This window comes from Oratosquilla oratoria, chromosome 5 (assembly GCF_046742065.1).
Source record: "Oratosquilla oratoria isolate Oo_2021 chromosome 5, ASM4674206v1, whole genome shotgun sequence".
NCBI lineage: Eukaryota > Metazoa > Arthropoda > Malacostraca > Stomatopoda > Squillidae > Oratosquilla > Oratosquilla oratoria.
Window position 1 is genome coordinate 55948539 of NC_134781.1, and position 24226 is coordinate 55972764.

Genomic DNA, 24226 nt, shown 5'->3' on the forward strand with positions numbered 1-24226 from the left:
AAGGGGTTAACAGAATTGAAAGCAAGAAGGATGCCATGCAGAGTGCAAATGGCATGCTCCCAGTGGTCCTCTGTAGGTCCTTGGCCCGACCTGCTGGACCTTTGTTAACTAATTGTATGGGTTCTATAGAATGGTGGTGGTGGATGTTCCTAATTGCATACCCTGCGTGGTTTTTTAGCAAAAGATATACCTCATAGAATGTATTACGAGTAGATTGTGACAATCTATGCCATTAAAAAGACAGGATAGTTTTACTTCAACCCTTGAATTGTTACCTAACCTGCTGTTGGCATTGAACAGTGTCAATGTGTGCCTGCATGCATTCTGGAGTAAAGTAGTGCTGTTGTGGGTGGTGGATAGTTATAAAAAAAATGTACTATCATAGTATTGTACATGTACCTCAGTGCACTTCACAAATTATTACTGTTTGTGCACACACACACACACACACATATATATATATATATATATTCACGAAGAACCCACAGTCGGAATAAAAGGAAACTTTGAAGAAAGTATAACTTCTATATTTTGGCTAATAGCTATAGCCCTCTTCAGGAAAGTACAGCTTAACTATAACCTGTACTTTCCTGAAGAGGGCTGTAGCTATTAGCCGAAATATAGAAGTTATACTTTCTTCTAAGTTTCCTTTTATTCCAACTGTGGGTTCTTCGTGATTATTATTTACAAATGTTCTACTACATTTTGTCTAAGTGTGTGTGTGTGTGTGTGTATGTGCGTATATATATATATATATATTTTTTTTTATGTCGGTTGAAGAACTAACGAGATCATTGTAATAGATATTAGTTATCATTGGATTTCTACATAATAGAGGTTATGCCTTTGTCCTCTGAAATTTTGCTATCAATATAGGTTGAAAATCAAATTCATGAATACTAAGAATGTAGAAACACTGAGGTGGGGAGGGTTTAAGAGTGGGATGGGATGGGTGTGGGGTGAGTGCTTGCTTTTGACTATTAACTGTCCCAAATTTTGTTTAAAAAAGTCATAACCCCATGTGAAGTATTCCAAGCTGGCCACCCTACTTAATAAGTAAGTTAATAATAATGCACAAATCATTGAAGCCTTGAAAGGTATATTTCTTAAAAGTGATGGGAGGTCAGTGTTTTCCATTTGTGATGCTTAAAAATTTTCCATCAGGAATTCTTCATTTTATGAATAACGCTGGGTACAACTTTCTGTGGTGGGGTAGAACGACAAAATTTTGGGTCTTCCTAAGATGGGGCTTTACTTCCTCTATAGTAGGACTTTGCTAGTGAAATTGTCAGGCAAGTCATGCTTCTTTCAGTGTTCATAAGAGTAGGTTAACTATTTTAGATTTCTGTTTACACATTGTTAAATGAAGAGTTGTCACAAATTATGAGTGCCATTATTAAGTAGGAATCAGATGATACCCTTTCATTAAGACCTTGGATCTTATATATATATATATATATATATATATATATATATATATATATATATATATATAATTGTATACTCACTTGTATTATGACTTGCTTGTTTAATATTTGTAACCCTGCTCTTCATCTTCTTACTCATATTTTTCTTTATCATAAAATGAAGATAATTTTTTATCTAAAAATTAATGTAATTTACACCATTTACAGGGAAATATACATGTAGATCCTCGTCGTGTTCCACAAGTTCTTCCCAAAGTGATTGGGAACACTTCCTCCAGGGACCCTAGAATAGCTGGTGCAGTTAGCTCTGCCCCCTCACTTCTGCCTCCTCCACCTTCTACTCTTCCACCACACCATGTTGCACCGGTGCCATCTTCCCCCAAAGTTGTTCTTGAAGGAACACCTGCCAGTGTCAAATCCCAAGATGTCATCAAAGAGGAAGAAGATGAAGAGAGTCTTGCAGCAGCAGTGCGCAGCAGCTCACGGGAAAGGGCAAAGGCTGATTCCAAGGAAGTTAGTGAAAAGGAAAAGAATGAAAAAGAAAAGGTTAAGGACATGAAAAGAATCAAGAAAGAAAGTAAAGAGAAAGAAATTTTGTCTCTTTCAAAGGCAAAGGACGCAAAGAAGGATATCGGTAGCAATATTAGTGGAAGTCACATTAGTAGCTTGAGGTCGTCAAAGTCAAGTCATAGAGAAAAGGAGAAAAATAAGATTAAAGAAAAGGAGAAGGCAAGGAGAGAGAAAGAGAAGAAGGAGAGGGAGGAAAAGAAGAAGGAGAAGTATTCAAGCTCTAGTTCGAGTTTACTGAAGAAGCCTTCACCTAATAGCAAAATGTATGATCCACTGCTGACACCACTTCTGGCGGCAGCAGCATCAACATTTAGAAACAAGGAAAAGAAAAACAGGGAACATATACGTCCGAGGGACAGTACCCTGGATGATGAGAAGCAGCAGCAACAACAGCAGCAGCAGCAACCTCAGCAGCCTCCACCACATCAGCCACCGTTGCAGCCACCACCACATCAGCCACCGTTGCAGCCACCACCACATCAGCCACCATTGCAGCCACCACCACCTCAACAGCCACAGGGAACTGGAATTCTCCCGTTGCCTACAGCACCAGTAGTGGTAACAACAGCAGTATTGGCTACAACCAGCACTGTTACATCAGGATCTTCCCAAGGCAAGGATGAAACAGATTCTGATGACAGTGATCACTATATGGGTAATCTGCCCCAACCATCTGTGATACCAAATAAGAGGGGTGAGTACAGAGCCCAGTCTGGCTCCAGTGGTCATTGTTTCAGTGTCCATTTTAGTGTTTATTGTGATGCAAGAACTACAGGGGTGTATTGTCAGCTGGCGTATCTTGTGCTGAGTGGAGTTCAAAGGAAAAGCATTGTAAATTTCCTAGATTGTGGACTTTGGACTGTGCTTAGAATGCATTTCATTTTGTTTTTCATTCAGAATCTCATCTTTTACATTACATTGTTTATATTGTCATGTTTTTTTCAAAGTTATTGTAAGACCATGATTAAGGTTAACAATTTCAAGCAATATATTTGTTCTGTAAACTTTTTAATAAATCGTTTATTGAATAAACTTTGCAGATCATTGGTTTTATAAACAAAATTTGTATGGATTTATGCACAGGAGTTGCCAAAGTTGTAAGAGAACTTTAGGCATAGGGTGTGTTCTTATTTATTTATCCTTTCATATGTTGCCTATTGTAAAATGGATGTATGGGTGTGGCCATAACCATTTTACCATCAGAATGCAATGAGGTTGAACTTTTAGTAGGAGCAAAATAAGAATATTCAAAGATGAGAAAAGGAATCACTTGATTATATAAGCAGCACAGAAACCTGGAGGGATGTTGAATCTTTTTTTTTTTTTTTTTTTTTTTCTGGACCAGATATGATTCATCAACAATGAATAGATAAGAAATATCTGTGAGCAGCAGTCTTCTCAGTGGGAAAAAAAATAAATGTGCTGATAACAATAAAGAATGCTTTAAAGTGAAGATAGAAATACCATGTCATTAGAAAAGATGATAGGTAATTATTATGATTGCAAGTTGGCATACGAATTGATACCCTCTCATTTATCTTTATCTAAAGGTTTCTCAAATGTTGACATAGTGATGCTACATTGCATGAAAATGACATTCTTCATACCTAACCCAAGAAGGTTATAGGGTACCAAAAATGCTGATACCTGTAATACTTTGTTGATATCCCAAGTGCATACAGCATATTGTTTTGTGTTGACATGGAATTGTTTATTATTAAATGAGCCTTTTTGATGTTTATATTGTGCAATATATATATACATTGTATATATATATGTAATATACATATCTTGTACAATTTTGTTATAACCTTTGTTATAAGAGGCAAGGATCTGATATGGTTGTGGGAACTAGAAACTACATTATATTCATTGGTTTCATAATGTGACAGTCAATACTTCATATATCATATCCTTGCCTCTTCTTTGGTCTAATAAATTGATTCATTTACAGCAACACCACCTTCAGACAACTCTCGCATACTAACTGCAGATGTAGACCTACGACAGCTTGGGGCAGCAGCTACCAAGAGGCCTGCAGAGGCTAATGACAATGTGGCCCCAGTTCCCAAGAAGGAGCGCCGAGTTGATGAGTAAGTAACAATATCTTAAGGAGGTGTGTGTGTGGGCAAGTTGGTGTAATAGCATTATAATTATACATGTACAGTAGTGCATAGTGCAACAGTGTCCTATTCTTGAATTACAAGAATTTGTATCACTAATGTCCTCTCTTCAATAATCCTACCCAGTGATATTTGTCAGGACTGTAATCTTAGAGAATAGAGGGCACATTTTTTCACTAAATTGTACAACAAACCATAACAGAAAAACCCTTGCTCTTCATTTCCTTCTTATATGTTCATTTCACTCTTTCATGGTTAAATTATAACATAACTGCACCACGAAACTTCCCCACTCTGTCTATCTTTACTTTTCTGCCTTTCTAGTTGTTTCATGTAACCATAAATAGTTAGGGTGGATGTTGAATATAGAATAAATGTCTGAGGGTAATAGGCAATGTCATGGAAGATTGTCTGAGGCTGAAGACTGTACAAGTGAGTGATTGTGCTCATGGCACTGTGAGGAGCAGGGTCTTGGAGTTTAAGGTGGGGAGAGAGGAAGAGCTTATATGTGTTTAGGAAGTGTGGCAAGGCCTGCAAACATGAGTGGAGAAAGATGGTAGTCTTTCTTCTCTTGTTCTTTCCATATGTCCAAAAATCCTGAGCCTCACTTTTGATACTCGCATGACTTTCAACCCACACATCAAAAACTCGACAGTGAAAATCAACAGTCGGAAACTTGAGTCAGTCTTCAAATGTTTAAGAACCACACTTGATTACATTTTCACAATATGGTTCTCATCAATCAGGAAAACATTTACCTATTTACCAAGACCTTTTACCCCCATATAAGTAAGGTAGCCAAGTCAAGGACATGTACCTACTTCTGCCCATTCCACTCCCGTCCACCACCCTTTCCCTCCTCTCATCTTAGCTCCTCGTGGATGAGGGATCCTCCATGTATCCTGCCCACTAAGAAAATGACAGGGTGCACCAAATCCACCCCAGGAAAATATCTGCCCTCATGGAAGGTAGCATGATAGGTACATTCAGGAGCCTCATTACATTACACAGGCACAACCAACTAAAAAAAAACCACACACACATGTAGTATACTATTCAATCATCTGTAACAAAATTTCACCTTCACCACATGACGTCCATACAGCAATACAACTTGGATCATGAGATGAGCAAAACCCTTTCCTACATTAGTCCCAAAGAAAACTCTTTCAAGAGAAACAAGAACCACACTGTCATGACCAAGGTCATTGTCCAGCATCAGGACATTAGTAGAGAATAGGTCTGGCCAGACATAAATACCCCAGATACAGTCATCACACACAAGACACTGAGTACCTGGTTTTACACAGCCTTGCTCTAGCCATACTCAAACAACAGCACATTATTTCTTGAGTGACTCATCAGGCTTTTCCCCCTTTGTAATAGAGGTCAGTCAAGGCATGCACCCACCCCAACCCCTCCTGTCTTTCACCTGTTAACTTCTGCACAAGATTCCATTCCATTCAGGAGGACCAATAACTGACCACAGTGTGCTGGAAAAAAGACTGACATTGGTATATGACTGTTTCCTGCTTAGTGTTTCCATTGCTACATATTGAGCATCATTCAGTATGCCTTCTTGAATTATTCTTCCTGGACTCTCTTCAACCAAGAAATATCGTGACTTAATAGACTACTCATTGTCAAAGGTTAATCTAACTCCGTCACAGAAAAAGACAAAAGAAATTACTTGTACTGTAACATAATATGAACAAATTCTTTGACAGTATATTACAAAAATCAAATGACATCAGCTTACCAAATAGATGGACACATCCTCAAGGATAGGCATGCAAAATACTACCTGAATTAACTCGCAAAACAAGTTATTGCAAATTTAAAAAAGAAAAAAATATTATCTTGGAAAATAACATAAGGAAATCTGACACAAACCAATGTGATTTATTAGTGTTCATACCCAGGAGAAGGTTGCAAACTTTTGACTATCTTAATTTTGTGTAGCAGGGTAGCATGTATAAGCACGTGATACATGCACAACAAAGCTTGTACAAAACAAGACTTGGTGGGAAACATAGATTTAAACTTTGTACATACATACAAGGGAAAAGGGACAAGTGTGTGTGTAGTAGTAGTTTCAGAGGGATCAGTTTATAGAGTCTAGTTGGGAAGGTTTATGTGAGGGCTTTGTCTGAGAGGATTAGGAAGGGTAATTGGTGAGGAACAGTGGGTTTAGGACAGGTAAGGGTTGTGTAGGTAAGGCACATGTGACAAAGCTTTAGGAAAATATAAGGATGTATTTTCGGCCTTTGTATCTGGAAAAGGCTTATGACAGGGTAGATGGGAAGGCACTGTGGGATGTATTGCAGATATATGGGATAGGAGGAAAGCTGTTAAGAGCAGTCAAGAGTTTTTAAGAGAGTAGTAGAGCTTGTGTTGGATTTACAAATGGAGAGAGCGAGTGGTTTGAGGTAATGGTGGGACTTTACCAGGGATGTGTTATGTCGCCTTGGCTGTTCAATTTATACAATGATGGAGCAGTGCAAGGGTAATGGGCCAGGGATTGGAGATGGATAAAGAACATGGAGAAAAATGGGAGACAGGCCTGTTGTTGTTTGCAGAATCCGAAGAAGAATTAAGGAAGTTAATGACAAAGTTTGGGAAGTTGTGCGAAAGAAGGAAGTTGAGGATGAATATGAGTTAAAATGATCAGATGTACAAGGGGAGAGGATGGCAGCAGATTGGAAGTGAGTATAGGAAGAGAGGCTGGGGGAAGTGCATTGCTTTAGATACTTGGCAGATTAAAAAGTGTAATGAGAAATGGACATTTGGGAATGTATGCTAAGAGGAGATTGTATGAAGGAGTGATTGTGCCAACAGCACTGCATGTGGCAGAACCATGGAACATAAGAGAGGAAGAGTTTAAATGTAAATGCCTGAGAAGTATGATAGGGGTTACTAGTCTGGATAGAGTGAGAAACAAGGTGAGGAGAAGGGCAGGAATGGAAAGAGATTTGGGGGATAAGTTTGATTATTGGGATGGTTTGGACACATGGAAAGAATGAGTGAAGAAAGATTAATAAAAGATATGAGGAAGGCAGAGGTGGAGAGAGTGAACATGAAGAAGCGACCAAGGATGAGATGGATGGATGGGGGTAAAAGGGGCATTGGGAAAGAGGGAAATGTCTGTTGAGAATGGAATTGAGAAGACAGAATATAGTGGTGAGTGGAGAATGGTTATGTATGGATGATGCTGCGATGCATGGAAGGGAGTGGGTGGTGGATGGGGGGGTGAGGAAGTATGTGTGAATGATGTTTTGGCACAGCCTGAAGGGATGTCTCCATCTTCTCTTTCTGCACGAGGGTACAGATGGTGGGGGGGGGGAGGGTTCCTGTATTAATTGAAGTGGGCTTGCTGTGTTTTGCTACATTGCTTCTGACCCAAGGCAGGAACAAGATGGGATGACCTGTCATCCAGGAGGAGTCCAGAAAAGAGGAAGGGAGTGAAGTGTAAGGGGGGGGGGGGGGAGCCGTTGGTATATGTATGTACGTACGAAAATGTATTCGTGCCAAGGGCATGTTCCCCCTTACATGGGAAGTAGCCAAACACATAAGACATATTCCACTCCCACCCATTTCATCCCCACCCACTCCACTCCCACTCACCACCCTACCTCCCTCTATCCCTCTTTTCTTGGCTCCTCTTGGATGATGGGTCATCCCTGCATCTTGCCCATTGCCCTGGGTTGTAACAGTCATAAACTGCACATCTTTGAGAAGATCAGCTTCTCATTACAAGCCCCCACTCGTATATAGGCCAACACATTATTCACACTTGCGATATAAGGCATCGCCTGCAAGTACCACTCCACGGAGCCCCATTCACACATGCCCAGGATATCTGACCCATCCCACAGTATGCCAGCATATATGCAGTCTAGTGTCCTAACCTACTAAACAGTGAAACTAGTTGCAGCACTAGCCTTTGTTCTGTATGAGCATTTATACTAACCTGATGATGGTTGTAATCTTCAACCAAAAGCATGTTTTATATCATCAATAGTATTTTCTCAGCAATATATGATGATCTTCAGCAGCCTTGCGTGTTCCTCCTGTCCATCCATGAATTAGTCGAAGCAGAACCAGCACTGCTTCAGAGGAAACTTACTGCCTGTTTAATAATGTATATCTTCCTTTCTGTGTAATGAAGTGGAAATGTGCAAGATAGGACTAGACACAGTTGTCTCCCTTCTGTTTTCCAATGAAGATGTAGAAAATGGATTAAAGAAACTGACAAATCTTATGTAGAATGCCCAGACAAGATATCAATCATCCATGTAAAACGTCTAGACCCCAAAAGTACTAAAAGCCATGACAGGTCCAATTTAGCACTCGCTGAAGCAAGTAAGATTCCAACAATGTGGAAAATAGCATATATAATCCCAATCTAAAAGCCATACAACCAACTTGAAAAATACGCTATAGGTCAATCTCGCTACTATCAACCATATTCAAACTGGTAGTTCATAATCTGATTTTCAATTTATCTTGAGGTGGGAGCTTTTGGACCCAGCTGTGGAGGTGAGATAAAGTGGACAAGGAACAGTGGGGATGAGAAAGTGGGTGCGTTTTGATTTAGCTACTTCCTTTTTAAGGATGAGGACTTGGTATATATGTACTAGAATTCCTTTTTCCCTTATAAGGGAGGTAGCCTAATCAAAGTATTCCCCCAAAGCACCCATTCAACACCCATCCAAACCAGGTCTGCCTCTCCCATTTTGTTACCTCATGGATGAAAGTTACTTGTCCCTCACTGCATTGTCAGATCTACCACTGTTTATCACTGTGGTAACTTTGAACTGAGCGATGTGGCATGGGACAGGGTGCTGAGATGAAAGGTGGTGACAAATAAGTATTGGGTGGGTGTGCAGTTTATCTTGGTCATTTCCCTTGTAAAGGGGGAAAAGCTTTTTGGTATGTATTTCTTACTATATACCAAGGGATTTTACCTCCTTACAAGGAAGGTAGCCAGATCAAAAGGTATATACCTACTCCCATCCATCACCCTTTCCTCCCTCTCATCTTAGCTCCTCATGGATGATGGGTCATCCCTGTATACCACCCACTGCCTTGGGTCAGAACCATTGCAGCAAGACGCAGCTCCCCCGGGCTGTGTCAAATTTTTTTTCGTACCTAACCATTCCCTATCCCCCCTTCCTAGCACCACAGTATCTATACACAGCCATTCTCCACTTGCCCCTGTCTCCTGCCTTTTCCTTTCCCTGCACAACGGATATTCTCCTCTTGCTGAATGCCCCTTTCACCTCGTCCATCAATCTCATCCTCAGTCATCCCTTCAGGTTCACCCAATCCACCTTTGCCCTCTGCACCTCTTTTGTTAATCTTTCTTCACTCATTCTATGCATCCAAACTATTCCAATACTTTTTCATGTGCCCTATCTGGCATCTTTTCCACCCCTGCTTTCCTCCTCACCTTGTTTCTCACTCTGTCCAACCTTGTAACTTCTACCGTACTTCTCACACATTTCATCTCAAATACATTTAAACTTGTCCTCTCTGCCTCTCTTAAATTCCAAGTCCCCCCCCATAGAGTGCTGTCAACACAATCAATCCTTCATGTAATCTTTGAATCCATTCCCAAATGCCTACTCTCATATCTTTAATCCCCCAAGGCATTTACAGTACAATTTACTTCCACTTGTACTCCTCCCCTTCCTGCCATACATATACCAAAGACTTTTTTCCCTCTTACAAGGGAGGTAGCCAAAAAATAAATGCATAAAAACCACTCCCACCCATTTCATCCCCAACATACTCCACTTCCCTCCACCCTCCCTCCCTCTTATCTTGGCACCTCCTGGATGACAGGTCATCCCTGCATCATGCCCACTGCCCTGAGTCAGAAGCAATGTCGCAAGAAACAGAACTTCCACAGCAAGGCCACTTCATTAAATCGGCGACCTCCCCTCTCCATCCCCTCATGCAGAAATGGAGAAGATGGGGAGATCCTTCAGGCTGCATTAATATATTCCTCACACATACTCTCTCACTCCCCATACCCCACCCACTCCACCTCATGCATCACAGCATCATCCATACACAACTATTCTCCATTTACCCCTATCTTCTGTCCTCTCCTGTCCTTCCTCAATGGATGTTCCCCTCTTTCCCAAAGCCCCTTTCACCCCATCCATCCATATCATCCTAGGTCGCCCCCTCATGTTCACTCCTTCCATCTCTGCCTTCCACACCTCTTTTACTAGTCACTCATTCTTTCCATGTGTCCAAACCATCCTAATACTCTTTCATCCACCCTATCTCCCAACTTTCCACCCCCATTCTCCTCACCACCTCTATCAAGTCGAGTAACCCTTATCATACTTCTCAGGCACCTCATCTCAAACACATTCAAACTCCACTCTTCTTCTTTTATGTTCCATGTTTCTGCCCCATACAGTGCTGTTGGCACAATCACTCCTTCACTATGTATTTACCCACATGAAAATACCAAAACTCTTAGTCCTGTCTTGTACTCTCCAGTTATCATACCTAGCTTCAAATTCGTGTATGTATTGTGGAGTGTGGTCACCGATTAAGTGAAGCAGCCTTGCTGTGTCTTGCTGCATTGCTTCTGACCCAGGCAGTGGGCAGGAGTCAGGGAGGGGTAGTGAATGGAAGTGTAGTATGTGTGGATGAAATGGGTGGGAGTGGATTTATGCCTTTGACCTGGCTACCTTCCTTATAAGGAGAAAAAACCTTGGTATATAGATGTAATGTGAGTTGTTTGAATGTGTTCCTTTGGCTGTAGGATATGTAAAAAAAAAATTATTTATTTACTTATGTTTATTTGCCAAATTTGCAGTTACTTTAGCAAAGTAATATGAAACCTGCTTATTTATTAGGAAGAGACCAGGCACCCATCACTGGAAATCTTGCCATGCCAGCTATAAAAGAGAAAAATATATTAATCAAAGGTAACTTTGAGTCTTCTCAAGAAATTTATAGAAAGGTGTTATATAAATTTTATATCTTGTCAGATACAGAACTTTAATGAAAAAAGAGTGTTTTTTAAATTTGTGAGATTTTCGATTGGAAAATTTGACTGCAATGTTTAAGGTTACTTAATAACACTGCTGGATGACCAGGTCTCATGTGCTATAATTTGTTTCAGTAGGAGGAAGTCCCCAAACCATGAGATCAAGTTTGGGTAAGGCTTATTAAGAACATAGAGGATTGTAATGACTTAGCTCATAATGAAGTTGTCTAACATTTCATTAGTGTCTATATATTAATTACATTTCTCTCGTACATTTAACTGATTTTATGTAGTCACTCATTCAAAAACATGTTTATTCTCTTCCTTTCTCTTGCTCTTCACCACCCTGACTGTTTTAGGCATTCTCCCCTTTTTAATTGCTGTTTTGGTGACCTGAATGGATAATAAATCAGAATAGTTTACATACTTATACCAAAGGCTTTTTCACCCTTTATAAGGGAGGTAGCCAAAAAACAAAGGTGTAAAAACCATTCCTACCCATTCCATCCCTAACATACTCCAGTCCTCTCCACCCCCTTCCCTCCCTCTTATCTTGGCAACTCGTGGATGACGGGTCATCCCTGCTTCTCGCCCACTGCCCTGGTTAAGAAACAGTGTTGCAAGGCCACTTAATAAAATTTGTGACCCCCTCTCTCCATCCCCTCATGGAGAAAAGGAGAAGACAAGCAGAGATCCCTTTGGGCTGCGTCAATTTATTTTTCACACATACTCTATCACCCCTCATCTCCTACCCACTCCACCTCATGCATCACAGCATCATCCATACACAACCATTCTCCATTCACCCCTATCTTCTCTCCTCTCCCATCCTTCCTCAACAGACATTCCCCACTTTCCCAATGCCCCTTTTACCCCATCCATCCATCTCATCCCAGATCACCCTCACATGTCCACTCCTTCCACCTCTGCCTACCACGCCTCTTTTACTAGTCTTTCTTCTCGCATTCTTTCCATGTGTCCAAACCATCCCAATATTCTTTCATCGACCTTATCTCCCAACTCCCTTTCCACCCCCCTTCTCCTCTGTAAGTGTGCAACAGAAATGCAGGGGGATGTTTTGAGTCTTTATTAATCAGTGGGTTATGCGTACAGAGGTGAGTCACAATAGGAGAGCTACATGCTCACAGGAAGACGGACAGTTCTAGACTAAAATGGGGGTGACATCGTACTCCCTGCATAGAAGGAAAACGATGTCACGTTGTATTACGCATGTATCAATCAACAAGGGCCTTGTGCCCGTAACAGAGAGTCCTTCTACTGGAAAGCATCTGGGGATCGAGCACGCCACAACACTGGTGCAAACTTACGGTGCCCTGCTCATGTCGAATGCCAAGGCATCTTGTAGCATTATACCACATCCTCCACCCCTCATCTCAAACGCATTCAATCTCTTCCTCTCTTATGTTCCATGTTTCTGCCCCGTACTGTGCTGTTGGCACAATCATTCCTTCATACAATCTCCTCTTAGCATCCATTCCCAAATGTCTATTTCTCATTAACTTTTTAATCCCCCAAGTCATTTACTTGCCTCTCTTAGTCTACATTGTACCTCCACCACCAATTTCTCCCCTTGTACATCTCATCACATTACTTTTACCCACATTTATCTTCAACTTCCTTCTTTTGCACACCTTCCCAAATTCTGTTACTAACTTCCTCAGTCCCTTCTCTAATCCTGATACAAGCACAGTGTCATCAGCAAACAACAACTGGCTTATCTTCCACTTTTCTCCATTTTCTTTAACCATCTCCAATCCATGACCCACTACCCTTGCATTTGCCATTCCCACCACCCCATCCATGTATAAATTGAACAGCCAGGGTGACATAAGACATCCCTGATGAAGTCCCACATTTACCTCAAACCTCTTGCTCTCTTCATTTCTAATCCAAACTCATGCTACTACTCTCGTAAAAACGCTTGACTGCTCTTAACAGCTTTCCTCCTATCCCATATATTTGCAATACCTCCCACAGTGCCCTCATTTCTACCCTGTCATAAGCCTTTTCTAGATCCATAAAAGCCCAAAAAACATCCTTACCTTTTCCTATAGCTTTCTCACATATCTGTCTTACCACAAAAATCTGATCCACACAACCCCTACCTGTCCTGAACCCACACTGTTCCTCACCAATTACTCTCCTTTGTTCCTCTCCAAATTCTCTCAATCAAAACCCTTCCATAAGCCTTCCCAACTACACTTAACACTACACTTTCTTCTCTACTTGATTCACCGCCTCTTCTGCTATTAATTTCTTTCCAAAACATTTTTTTATTACTTTCAAAATTTTCTTTCATACTCATACCCCATTTCACATCTGCTCTCCTCTTTGGCTCCTTTATCTTATGCTTTACTTCTCTTTTGTTTTTGTACCTCTCATATGATTCCCTCATTCTATTTTGTAACCAATCTGTGAAAGCTCTTCTTCTCTTCTATGACCTTGTTTGCTTCCTCATCCCACCACTCACTACCCTTCCTTCTATTTCCTCCTGTCCTCCTTGTTCCACACATCATCTTTGCACACCTTGTGACTACCTCCTTGAACCATCCCCATTCCTCCTCCACTCCTAGTTTTACTCTATCCTTCACTCCTTCCCACTCTTCTCACAGCTTCTTCTTGTACTCCTTCTCCTTTTCTTTCTCATTTAAAGAGTTTACTATAACCACTTCCCTACCTTTTGTCCTTTTCCTCTTTCTCCATCTATCCTCCACTCTCAACTTACCTTCCAAAATATTATCTGATATTCTCCCAGTCTTTCCCCTTAGAACATGTACATCCTTAACTCTTCCTACTATACTTCTGGTTACCACTATACATGTACCAAAGAAAAAGGCATAGAAACCACTCCCACCCATTCCATTTCTTATATATTCCACTCCCCTCCACCCTCCTCCCTCCCTCTTATATTGGCACCTCCTAGATGACGGGTCATCCCTGCATCCTGTCCTCTGCCCTGGGTCAGAAGCAGTGTTGCAAGACACAGCACGGCCGCTTCATAAATTCGGTGACCCCCCCAACCCTCTCTGTCCCCCCGTTCAGAAAAGGAGAAGACGAGGAGAAATCCCTTCAGGCTGCGTCAATTTTTTTTCTCGTACATGTTTCCTCACCCCTCATGCATCACAGCATCATCTATACACAATCCCTCTCCATTCACCCCTATCTTCTGTCCTCTCCTGTCCTTCCTCAACAGACATTCCTCTCTTTTGTAATGCCCCTTTCACCCCATCCATCCATCTCCTCCTAGGACACCCCCTCTTCCTTCCACACTTTTTACTTATCTTTCTTCTGGAAATTGGTATGTTATAACGCATTTGTAAAAGTTCACTATAAACCCACTATCGGAGAAATAATAACGGAAAGTACAGGGAAACTGTATATTTCGACTACTATCTGTAGTCCTCTTCAGCAGAATGCTTACATGAAGTTAAGGTACAAGTATATATGAGGAAATGAGGGGTACATAGAAGTGCCCATTTTCCTCATCCCCTTCTATGTACCCCTCATTTCCTCATATATACTTGTACCTTAACTTCATGTAAGCATTCTGCTGAAGAGGACTACAGATAGTAGTCGAAATATACAGTTTCCCTGTACTTTCCGTTATTATTTCTCCGATAGTGGGTTTATAGTGAACTTATCTTTCTTCGTTCATTCTTTCCATGTGTTCAAACCATCCTAATACTCTTTCATCAACCCTATCTTCCAGTTCCCTTTCCACCCCTGTTCTCCTCCTCACCTCCTCATTTCTCACTCTATCCAGCCTAGTAACCCTATCATACTTCTCAGACATTTCATCTCAAACACATTCAAACTCCTTCTCTCTTCCTTTCTCATGTTCCATGTTTCTGGCGCAATCACTCCTTCATATAACCTCCTTAGCATCCATTCCCAGATGTCTATTTCTCATTACACTTTTCAATCCACCAAGGCATTTACTCACTTCTCTCAATCTACATTCTACCTTTATCCCCATTCCTCCCTTTCCTGACACATTTGCACCCAAGTATCTAAAACTATCCACTTCCTCCAGTCTTTCACCCTTAATGCTAACTTCCAGTCTGCTGTCACTCTCTCCCCTTGTCCATCTCATCACCTTACATTTGCCCACATTTATCTACAGCTTTCTTCTTTCACACACCTTCTCAAACTGTCACTAACTTTCTCTGATCCTGCTACAAGCACAGTGTCATCAGCAAACAACAACTGGCTCACCTCCCACTTTTCTCTATTTTCTTTAATCATCTCCAACCCTTGACCCACTACCCTTGCATTCACCTCTCGCACCACCCCATCCATTTAAAGATTGAACAGCCAGGGTGACATAACCATATTATATTGTTACTGAAATTACACACATACCAGAGCATACACAATAGATATTGCCACACCACAACATGTTTTCGGCCCAGACGATGTTACAAGTTCTCCTGTCTACAAGGCAACCCCTACCCGTTACTCCATTTCTCAACCCTATAATAAAGTATTCCACAGCTCCTTAGCAGCTAACAGGTTGTTTCTTCCAAGTACTATAACATTTGTGTAATATATAAACTTAGATATCATTTAATATTTTAAATGTCTTTACTGAATGCTGCTATAATGAAGACATACATTGATAAACTACAAAGCTGAAAAACACTGGCACGTTGGTACACAGGCATACCAACATTTTCTGAGTCATTTGAACAATGTGTCAGAGTTTGGCATTTACTTAAATCCATTTCCCTCCGATTTCTTACCAATACTTTTTTGAGTGACTGTACATGCAATTACATCACATGTAAGTTACATCAATTAAATCTGCAACTGAAATAAAGATCAATGGAAGATTACTTGGGATTATGTAGAGATTAAACTTGGTATTATCAGATGAAATTAAACATACATACAGGGCCCTCACATTGGGGGGGCGGGGGGCATATCTCCCTGAGGCGGCACATTTAGGGGGCCAGCAATTCTAGTCTGGACATCCTGCCCACAAGGCTGACAAGTAATTATAATGAAAAAAGGTCAGAGGAGCCCTAAATATTTTAACATAATATACGAATTTTGCATTAGAGCAACAGAATGTGAAATACAGGGTGCTTACGGTAATTGTTTCACACAAAAACGTTACAATTTGATTGAAAATGCATTTATTGCAAAAAAGAAAACAGACTGTATCAGCGCACTTTTGGTGCCCCACTACTCAATGAATCGACCCTTCGCATCAGTGATGTCCTCAACACTCAAAACCTGGCACAGTCCTTCATGACCTCCTTGGAGAGATCGGTGAAGACGACCTTGATCCAACTGATCAGATCATCCTTACTTTTGCATAGGGTGTGGTTAGTATCTCATTCAACTGAGCCCCATACAAAATAGTCCATAGGGTTGAGGTCAGGTGAGTTAGGGGCCACAGCTCAGGGGCAATGAAATCAAAGAAATTGTCAGGGAGCCATTTCTGAGATTTTCTAGAGGTGTGACATGGTGCAGAGTCCTGTTGTCGCGTGTAGGGTCTACCAGCAGCTTCCTCCACAAATCATGGCTTCATCCAGGAGGTGCTAAGATAAGAGGGAGGGTGGAGGGGTGTGGAGTGTATTCAGGGATGGAATGGGTGGGAATGATTTTATACCTTTTCCTTTTTGGCTACCTCCCTTGTAAGGGGGAAAAAGCCTTGGTATATGTATGTATAAGGGTCTGTAGGACATTGATGTAGACTTCAGTGCTCACCCTGAGTCCTTGGGGGTAAGAAGAATGGGGGCATAACTTGGCCCTCGCTGAAGAGGTAGCTAAAGTCAAAAGGCATAATTCCACTACTACCCATTTTGTCCCCAGCCATTCCATTCCCATGCACCACCCCTCCCTCCATCTCATCTAAACATAAAAATATATTTAATTTTTTTAACTTGGCACACAGCACTATACCTAGTACACCATGAAATAGACCTGATGAATTCCACTTGTTAATATAGTTATTTAATATTGATTGCCTTTTTGAGTTTCCTGTGATATGGTTTTAATTCATGGAGTATGTTTACAAGTTGAACAAATACAAGTTGTGTCATCCTGGACAGGCATGATATTCTTCCGATTTTTTTCTTTTCCTGACAATGATCTCGATTTTTTTGTCATTAATTCCCAATTGTAATAAATGATCCTGTTAAAAAAAAAAAAAAAAAAATGGTCGAATAATTTTTGGTTGATGTGAAATTTTGGGGGATTTTTATGTCGGCTGTACCTGTGTGTAAGCTGTTTATTTTGTGCTGACCTGCAAGTGATTTGTTTTATGTAGCATTGCGTGGTGTGGTGCGCACATCTATGTATAGCAAGGTGATGACTGGGGTAGATTTTATTTTGGCCAAGTTATATCGATAGCAATATCAACGGAACCGCTTGCATGCGTTTGTTTACTAGCGATTCGGCCCAGGGACTCAGCCTAGGCCCGCAGCACCATGACCCCCACTAGGGGCTCTGCCCCTGGACCCCCGACCAATGTAGATTATTTTTTGGTTACCCACTATCATGCCTGCCTGGAGGAAGTTTTCAATGGATATACGAGTAGTTCATATGTTAATCTTTTTGCAGTGGTAACAACCTTTCAGAGGAGGAAAATACAAAAGGGAGATTGTTCCTTTTGGTTTAGGTATTTGTATATATACTATGGTGATGCCTTTACAGATCTGGTTCAGGGAGGTGATTTTATTCAGGACAGGACCTTATGGTCAACTGGTTAAGGTTTCTTTATTGCATTTAGTAGATTTTGTACAATTATTGAGCTAGCACCAAAAATTAATTTCTCTAAGGTAGTTTAGTAAACTTTGTATGAACCCTGTCTAGATTTGCATTTGTAGAAGATGTAGCCTATCATTGCATGGAATAAATGTTGTATGAAGGATTAGTTGTACCCAAAGCATTCTGTGGAGCACTTGTATTTTGAGTGAAACTGAAAAGAAAAGTGAATGTGATTGAGAAATATATCAGGTGTTGCACGAATGGATAGATTGAGAAATTTGGAGGGGAGGCTGAGAATGGAGGTGAAGCATTGTCAAATAAGATAAGACAAAAAGTTCTGAAGTGGTTTGGAAAAGGAGTAAAGGAAGACTAACAAAAAGAGAGTGGAAAGCAAAAGCAGATTGAATAAACTTGAGAAAGACCAAGAATGAGGTGTATGGATAGGGTGAAGGATGATTTGGATGCATGCAAAATGTCGGAGCATGTCAAAGATTGTAGTCAGTACTGGGGTAGTAAGTCACTGATGTGATTTTTCATTTCCCTTTCAGTCTCTTTGGAACTGAAGATGTGGATCTCAGACAAATGGCACCTCCTCCAGGAGCCCTCCCAGCAGCCTTCCAGGGACCAGACCAAGACCTTCGTAATGCAACCAGAAACCAACTGCCTTCAAGAGACCCAAGAAATAATAGCCAAGGTGGTGCCCCAGAGGCACCCCCCACTGATCCTCGCTTGGAAACTGTTGCCAACAATGGAGACATACCAGCAGGTATTGGTAGTCCCATGGTTCTCATGGAAGTCAGAGGTAACAAGGGCAACTACAACAGTCCTAATGCAGCATCTTGGGCAAACTTTAGGAAGATGAATCCAGAATTTGAGGCTTACCAACGACAAGCAAGCACTTCAGGTAAGAGGAAATGGTTTCCTCCCAAGAGTTTATAATTTTTTCTTTCTTTTTTTCATTATTCTTCCAGGAGACCTGTGAACCTTAAGAAGCTGGCTACAGCCACTTGTTCAGCCCGTGAGTCACTTAACAGTGATAGCCCACTTACTCATTTAAATATTTTCATAATACTTAGAATTAGGCTGCCAACCAACTTCAATTACCTCAAATGCATTCACCCCACAGAGCACATCATGTTACAGTGCCCTGCATTCACTTTTACCAGAAAGCAACACAAAATCATTTCATTAACTAATTTGTGGGCTGAACTGGTAGGCATGTCTGGTTTCCTGGGGAGTTGCATGTCTCCAAGAGTGAACCAGGGCAACAAACTGGTTATATTTCTCAAATTATTCATTGTCTTCATTGCATATATTTTATTTAAAGAAAAATTTCTTCAATCATCATTAACTGGATTTGTGATTTGTAGATAATGAAAGAAACATGGAAATGGAAGAGGAAGAAAACCGTTCTATGTATGAAGGTGTTCCTCGAAACTACAGAGGACGAGGTCAGGAATTTTATGGGCGTGGAAGAGGAAGAGGTTTCTTCCCATTTGGGACCAGACACTATGGGGGTAAGTAACTATAGTGTCATCATATTCATTTATAGTTAGACATGAACTTGGTTTGTTTATATATATATACTTTGATATTGCATTCAAGGGCACATCCAGCAGGTTTTCTGGTTGCCCAGAACTCCTCTCCTACCCAGATCTAGTTCATTCAATAACACTCAAACCTTAGAGCAGAGTTAGAATTTGAAGGAGGCATATATGTATAGTTGTGATTATGGGGATGGATAGAAATGTGCTTGTGAGGCAGAATGGTAGTGTAAAGAGCTGGCAGAAAAGGTTAATCAAAGAGTACTGGGAGAGTTTGGGCATATAGAAAGAATGAGTGAAGAAAGATTAGCAAAAGGTTGTAGAAGGCAGGAGTGGATGAAGTGAACTTGAGGGAAAGACCAAGAATGAGATGAGGTGAAATGGGCCTTGAGTAAAGGGGAGTGTATGTTGAACAGGGAAGGGAAAGAGCTAGAGTTGGAGTTAGTTTGCCCACAGTGGTTGGAGAGTGGTTGTGAATGGATGAGAAATTAACATAGCATGAAGTGTTTTCCTCTTGTCTGCTATGTAAATTTGGGAGTGGATGAGGGGGGAGGATCACTGTGTAATGAAGCACAGTAGTGCTTCTGTCCTGAGCACTGGGCAGGGGACAGGAATAGCCTTTATTGATGAGGATTAGAGATGAGGAGGACAACAAATGGTGGGGGATGGGTGAATGGTGGGTACATGCTTTGGCTGGCCAGTCCCCTTACCAGTGGAAAAGGTCTTTTACATACATACATACACCAATGCTTTTTCCCCTGTACAAGGGAAGTAGCCGAAAAACTAAAGCGTAAAAACTACTCCCACCCATTCCATCCCCAACATACTCCACTCCTCTCCATCCTTTTCCCTCCCTCTTATCATGGCAACTCCTGGATAACTGGTCATCCCTGCATCTTGCCCACTGCCCTGGGTCAGAAGCAGTGACACAAGACACAGCAGATCCACAGAAAGCCCGCTTCATTAAATTGGCAGAAAGGGAGAAGACTCGGGAAAATCCCTTTGGGCTGTCAATTTCTCGCACATACTCCCTCACCCTCCACCCCCCACCAACTCCCCTCATGCACCACAGCATTATTCAATCACCCCTATCCTCTGTCCTCTCTTGTCCTTCCTCAACAGACATTCCCCTCTTTTCCAATGCCCCTTTTAACCCATCCATCCATCTCATCCTTGGTTGCCCCCCTCGTGTTCACTCCTTCCACCTCTGCCTTCCACACCTCATTTACTAGTCTTTCTTCACACATTCTTTCCATGTGTCCAAACCATCCCAATACTCCTTCATCAACCCTCTCTTTCAACTCTTTCCATTCACTCCAACCTAGTAACCCCTATCATACTTCTCAGGTTATCATCTCAAACACATTCAAACTCCTCTCTTCCTCTCTTATGTTCCATGTTTCTGCCCCATACAGTGCTGTCAGCACAGTCACTCCTTTATACGATCTCCTCTTAGTATCCATTCCCAAATGTCTATTTCTCATTACACTTTTCAATCCCCCAAGTCATTTACTCGCTTCTCTCAATCTACATTCTTCCTCCACCATACCCCCCTTTCCTGCCACATTTGCACCCAAGTATCTAAAACTATCCACTTCCTCCAGTCTCTCTGAATTAATACTTACTTCCAGTCTACTGCCACTTTCTCCCCTTGTACATCTCATCACATTACTTTTACCCACATTTATCTTCAACTTCCTTCTGTAGCACACATTCCCAAGCTGTCACTAACTTCCTCAATCCCTCCTCTGATCTTGCTACAAGCGCAGTGTTGTCAGCAAACAACAGCTGGCTTATCTCCAACTTTTCTCCATTTTCTTTAACCTTCTCCAATTCCTGACCCATTACCCTTGTATTTACCTCTTGCACCATCCCATCCATGTATAAATTGAATAGCCAGGGTTACATAAGACATCCCAGATGAAATCCCACCTTTAACCTCAAACCACTCACTCTCTCCATTTCTAATGTTAACACAAGCTCTACTACTCACGTAAAAACTCTTGACTGTTCTTAAAAGATTTTCTCCTATCCCATATATCTGCAACACCTCCCACAGTGCCTTCTTGTCAACCCTGTCATAAGCCTTTTCCAGATCCATAAAAGCCCACCACAGGGTTAGGTGAAAAAAGGAGATGAATATTCAGAGAAATGGTACAGGACAGTAACAAGGGGTGGAGGGAAAGCCACAGTATAATAAAGTATCATAATTTCTCTATGAACAGAGATTTCCTCTATCACAGACAAAATCATGTGTGGCTCTAGTCTGTAGGGGTGTTCCATATAGACCCTAAAGTATCAGCTGCATGCTACTTAGCCACAATAACATCCAGCCAATACCCCAGATGGGGAAGGGAATATATAATTATGTATTTATCTTATCACCCCCATATCACAGATGGAAGACGGCGACTGTATGATGATGATGAAGGAAGTGGTTCCCCTATCCATACTGAAGGAAGCAAGAAATATCAAGTGATTTTGGAGCAGGCAGAGGACCAGATGAAGCGAGGAGAAATCAGCAGCTCTCAATACAAGGATATGCTGGAGAAAATGATGCACAAGGCAGAGCAGGAGAAGATTAAGGAAGTCAGAGCCAAGGAAAGACATGCACTCCACCCAGATGCTCGATCTGTACCCAAAGAAGGCCTCATGGGTAAGTAATCCTACCTCTAACGACAGTTCAAAGAAGAATATGATATAATGGAAGATCCCACTTTTTTTTTTTTTTTTTTTTTTTTTTTTTTTTTTTTTTTTTTTTTTTTTTTTTTTTTTTTTTTTTTTTTTTTTTTTTTTTTTTTTTTTGTTGTTGTTGTTGTTGTTGTTGTAACAAGCCGCGGGCTTCGCCGGGGACTTGCTGCGCAAACAGCGGCCTTCGGCCGCAGTGCTCCATGCTCTGATCCCACGATAGGGATCCCGTGTTGGGGTTCCGCCCCGAGGCCGAGGCCGAACCCAAGGGACATTTTTTCCTGGTCAGTCCAAGAGAACATGGCGACCACTGAGGACTTGCGACCACTAAGGACTTGCGACCACTGAGGATTTGCAACCACTGAGGATTTGCAACCACTGAGGACTTGCGACCACTAAGGACTTGCGACCACTGAGGATTTGCAACCACTGAGGATTTGCAACCACTGAGGACTTGCGACCACTAAGGACTTGCGACCACTAAGGACTTGCGACCTTGGAGGACTTGTTACCTTGGAGGACTTGTTACCTTGGAGGACTTGTTACCTTGGAGGACTTGTTACCTTGGAGGACTTGTTACCTTGGAGGACTTGTTACCTTGGAGGATTTGTTTCCTTGGAGGACTTGTTACCTTGGAGGACTTGTTACCTTGGAGGACTTGTTACCTTGGAGGACTTGTTACCTTGGAGGACTTGTTACCTTGGAGGACTTGTTACCTTGGAGGACTTGTTACCTTGGAGGACTTGTTACCTTGGAGGACTTGTTACCTTGGAGGACTTGTTACCTTGGAGGACTTGTTACCTTGGAGGACTTGTTACCTTGGAGGACTTGTTACCTTGGAGGACTTGTTACCTTGGAGGACTTGTTACCTTGGAGGACTTGTTACCTTGGAGGACTTGTTACCTTGGAGGACTTGTTACCTTGGAGGACTTATTATCTTGGAGGATGTATTACCTGGGAGGATTGACAACCTCGTAGGACTTGCAACTTCAGAGGACTTGCACCCTCATAGGACTTACAACCTCGGAGGACTTGCAGCCTCGAAGGGCTTACAACTTCGGAGGACTTGCACCCTCGGAGGACTTGTACCCTCGGAGAACTTACAGCCTCGAAAGGCTTACTGCCTCGGAGGACTTACAGACCCCCCTCTCCAAGACATGTAACATTTTTAAAATGTGTCGCCTTTGAAATGGTTTAATTTAATTTATTATTAGTAACGATGATCGCCCATGGCTCAACGATGATCGTCCACTGCTCAATGATGATCGTCCACTGCTTAACGATGATCGTCCATGGCTCAACGATGATCGTTCTTGACTCAACGATGATCGTCCATGGCTCAACGATGATCGTCCATGGCTCAACGATGATCGTCCATTGCTCAACGATGATCGTTCACGGCTCAACGATCATCATCCACGGCTCAACGATGATCGTCCACAGCCCAACGATGATCGTCCACGGCCCAACAATGATCGTCCACGGCCCAACGATGATCGTCCACGGCCCAACGATGATCGTCCACGGCTCAACGATGATGGTCCATGGCCTAACGATGATGGTCCATGGCCTAACGATGATGGTCCATGGCCTAACGATGATGGTCCATGGCCTAACGATGATGGTCCATGGCCTAACGATGATCATCCACGGCTCAACGATGATCGTCCACAGCTCAACTATGATTGTCCACGGCTCAACGATGATCATTCTTGACTCAACAACGCCCATGGCCTAACGATGATCATCCACGGCTCAACAATGATGGTCCATGGCCTAACGATGATCATCCACGGCTCAACGATGATCATCCACGGCTCATCGATGATCGTCCATTGCTCAACGATGATCGTTCACGGCTCAACGATAATCAACCACGGCTCAATGATGATCATCCACGGCCCAACGATGATCGTCCACGGCTCAACGATGATCATTCTTGACTCAACGATGATCGTCCACGGCTCAACAATGATCGTTCTTGACCTTGACTGAACCAAGATCATCCACGGCTCAACGATGATCATCCACGGCTCAACGATGATCGTACACGGCTCAACAATGATCGTCCATGGCATGTAACATTTTTTAAATGTGTCACTTTTGAAATGGTTTAATTTT

The 24226-nt window shown here is 41.8% G+C and overlaps 1 protein-coding gene across 3 annotated transcripts in view; it reads left to right on the forward strand.

Moving 5' to 3' along the window:
* The window catches only part of LOC143025504 (uncharacterized), a 67816-nt gene that overhangs the window by 25826 nt on the left and 17764 nt on the right, over positions 1-24226 (forward strand). For all 3 annotated transcript variants that reach the window (XM_076185270.1, XM_076185271.1, XM_076185272.1), the window contains 5 exons: positions 1635-2691; positions 3952-4090; positions 18422-18777; positions 19244-19390; positions 21816-22073. In XM_076185270.1, the coding sequence (XP_076041385.1) occupies positions 1635-2691; positions 3952-4090; positions 18422-18777; positions 19244-19390; positions 21816-22073 (1957 nt within the window). The remainder of the gene's footprint in view (positions 1-1634; positions 2692-3951; positions 4091-18421; positions 18778-19243; positions 19391-21815; positions 22074-24226) is intronic.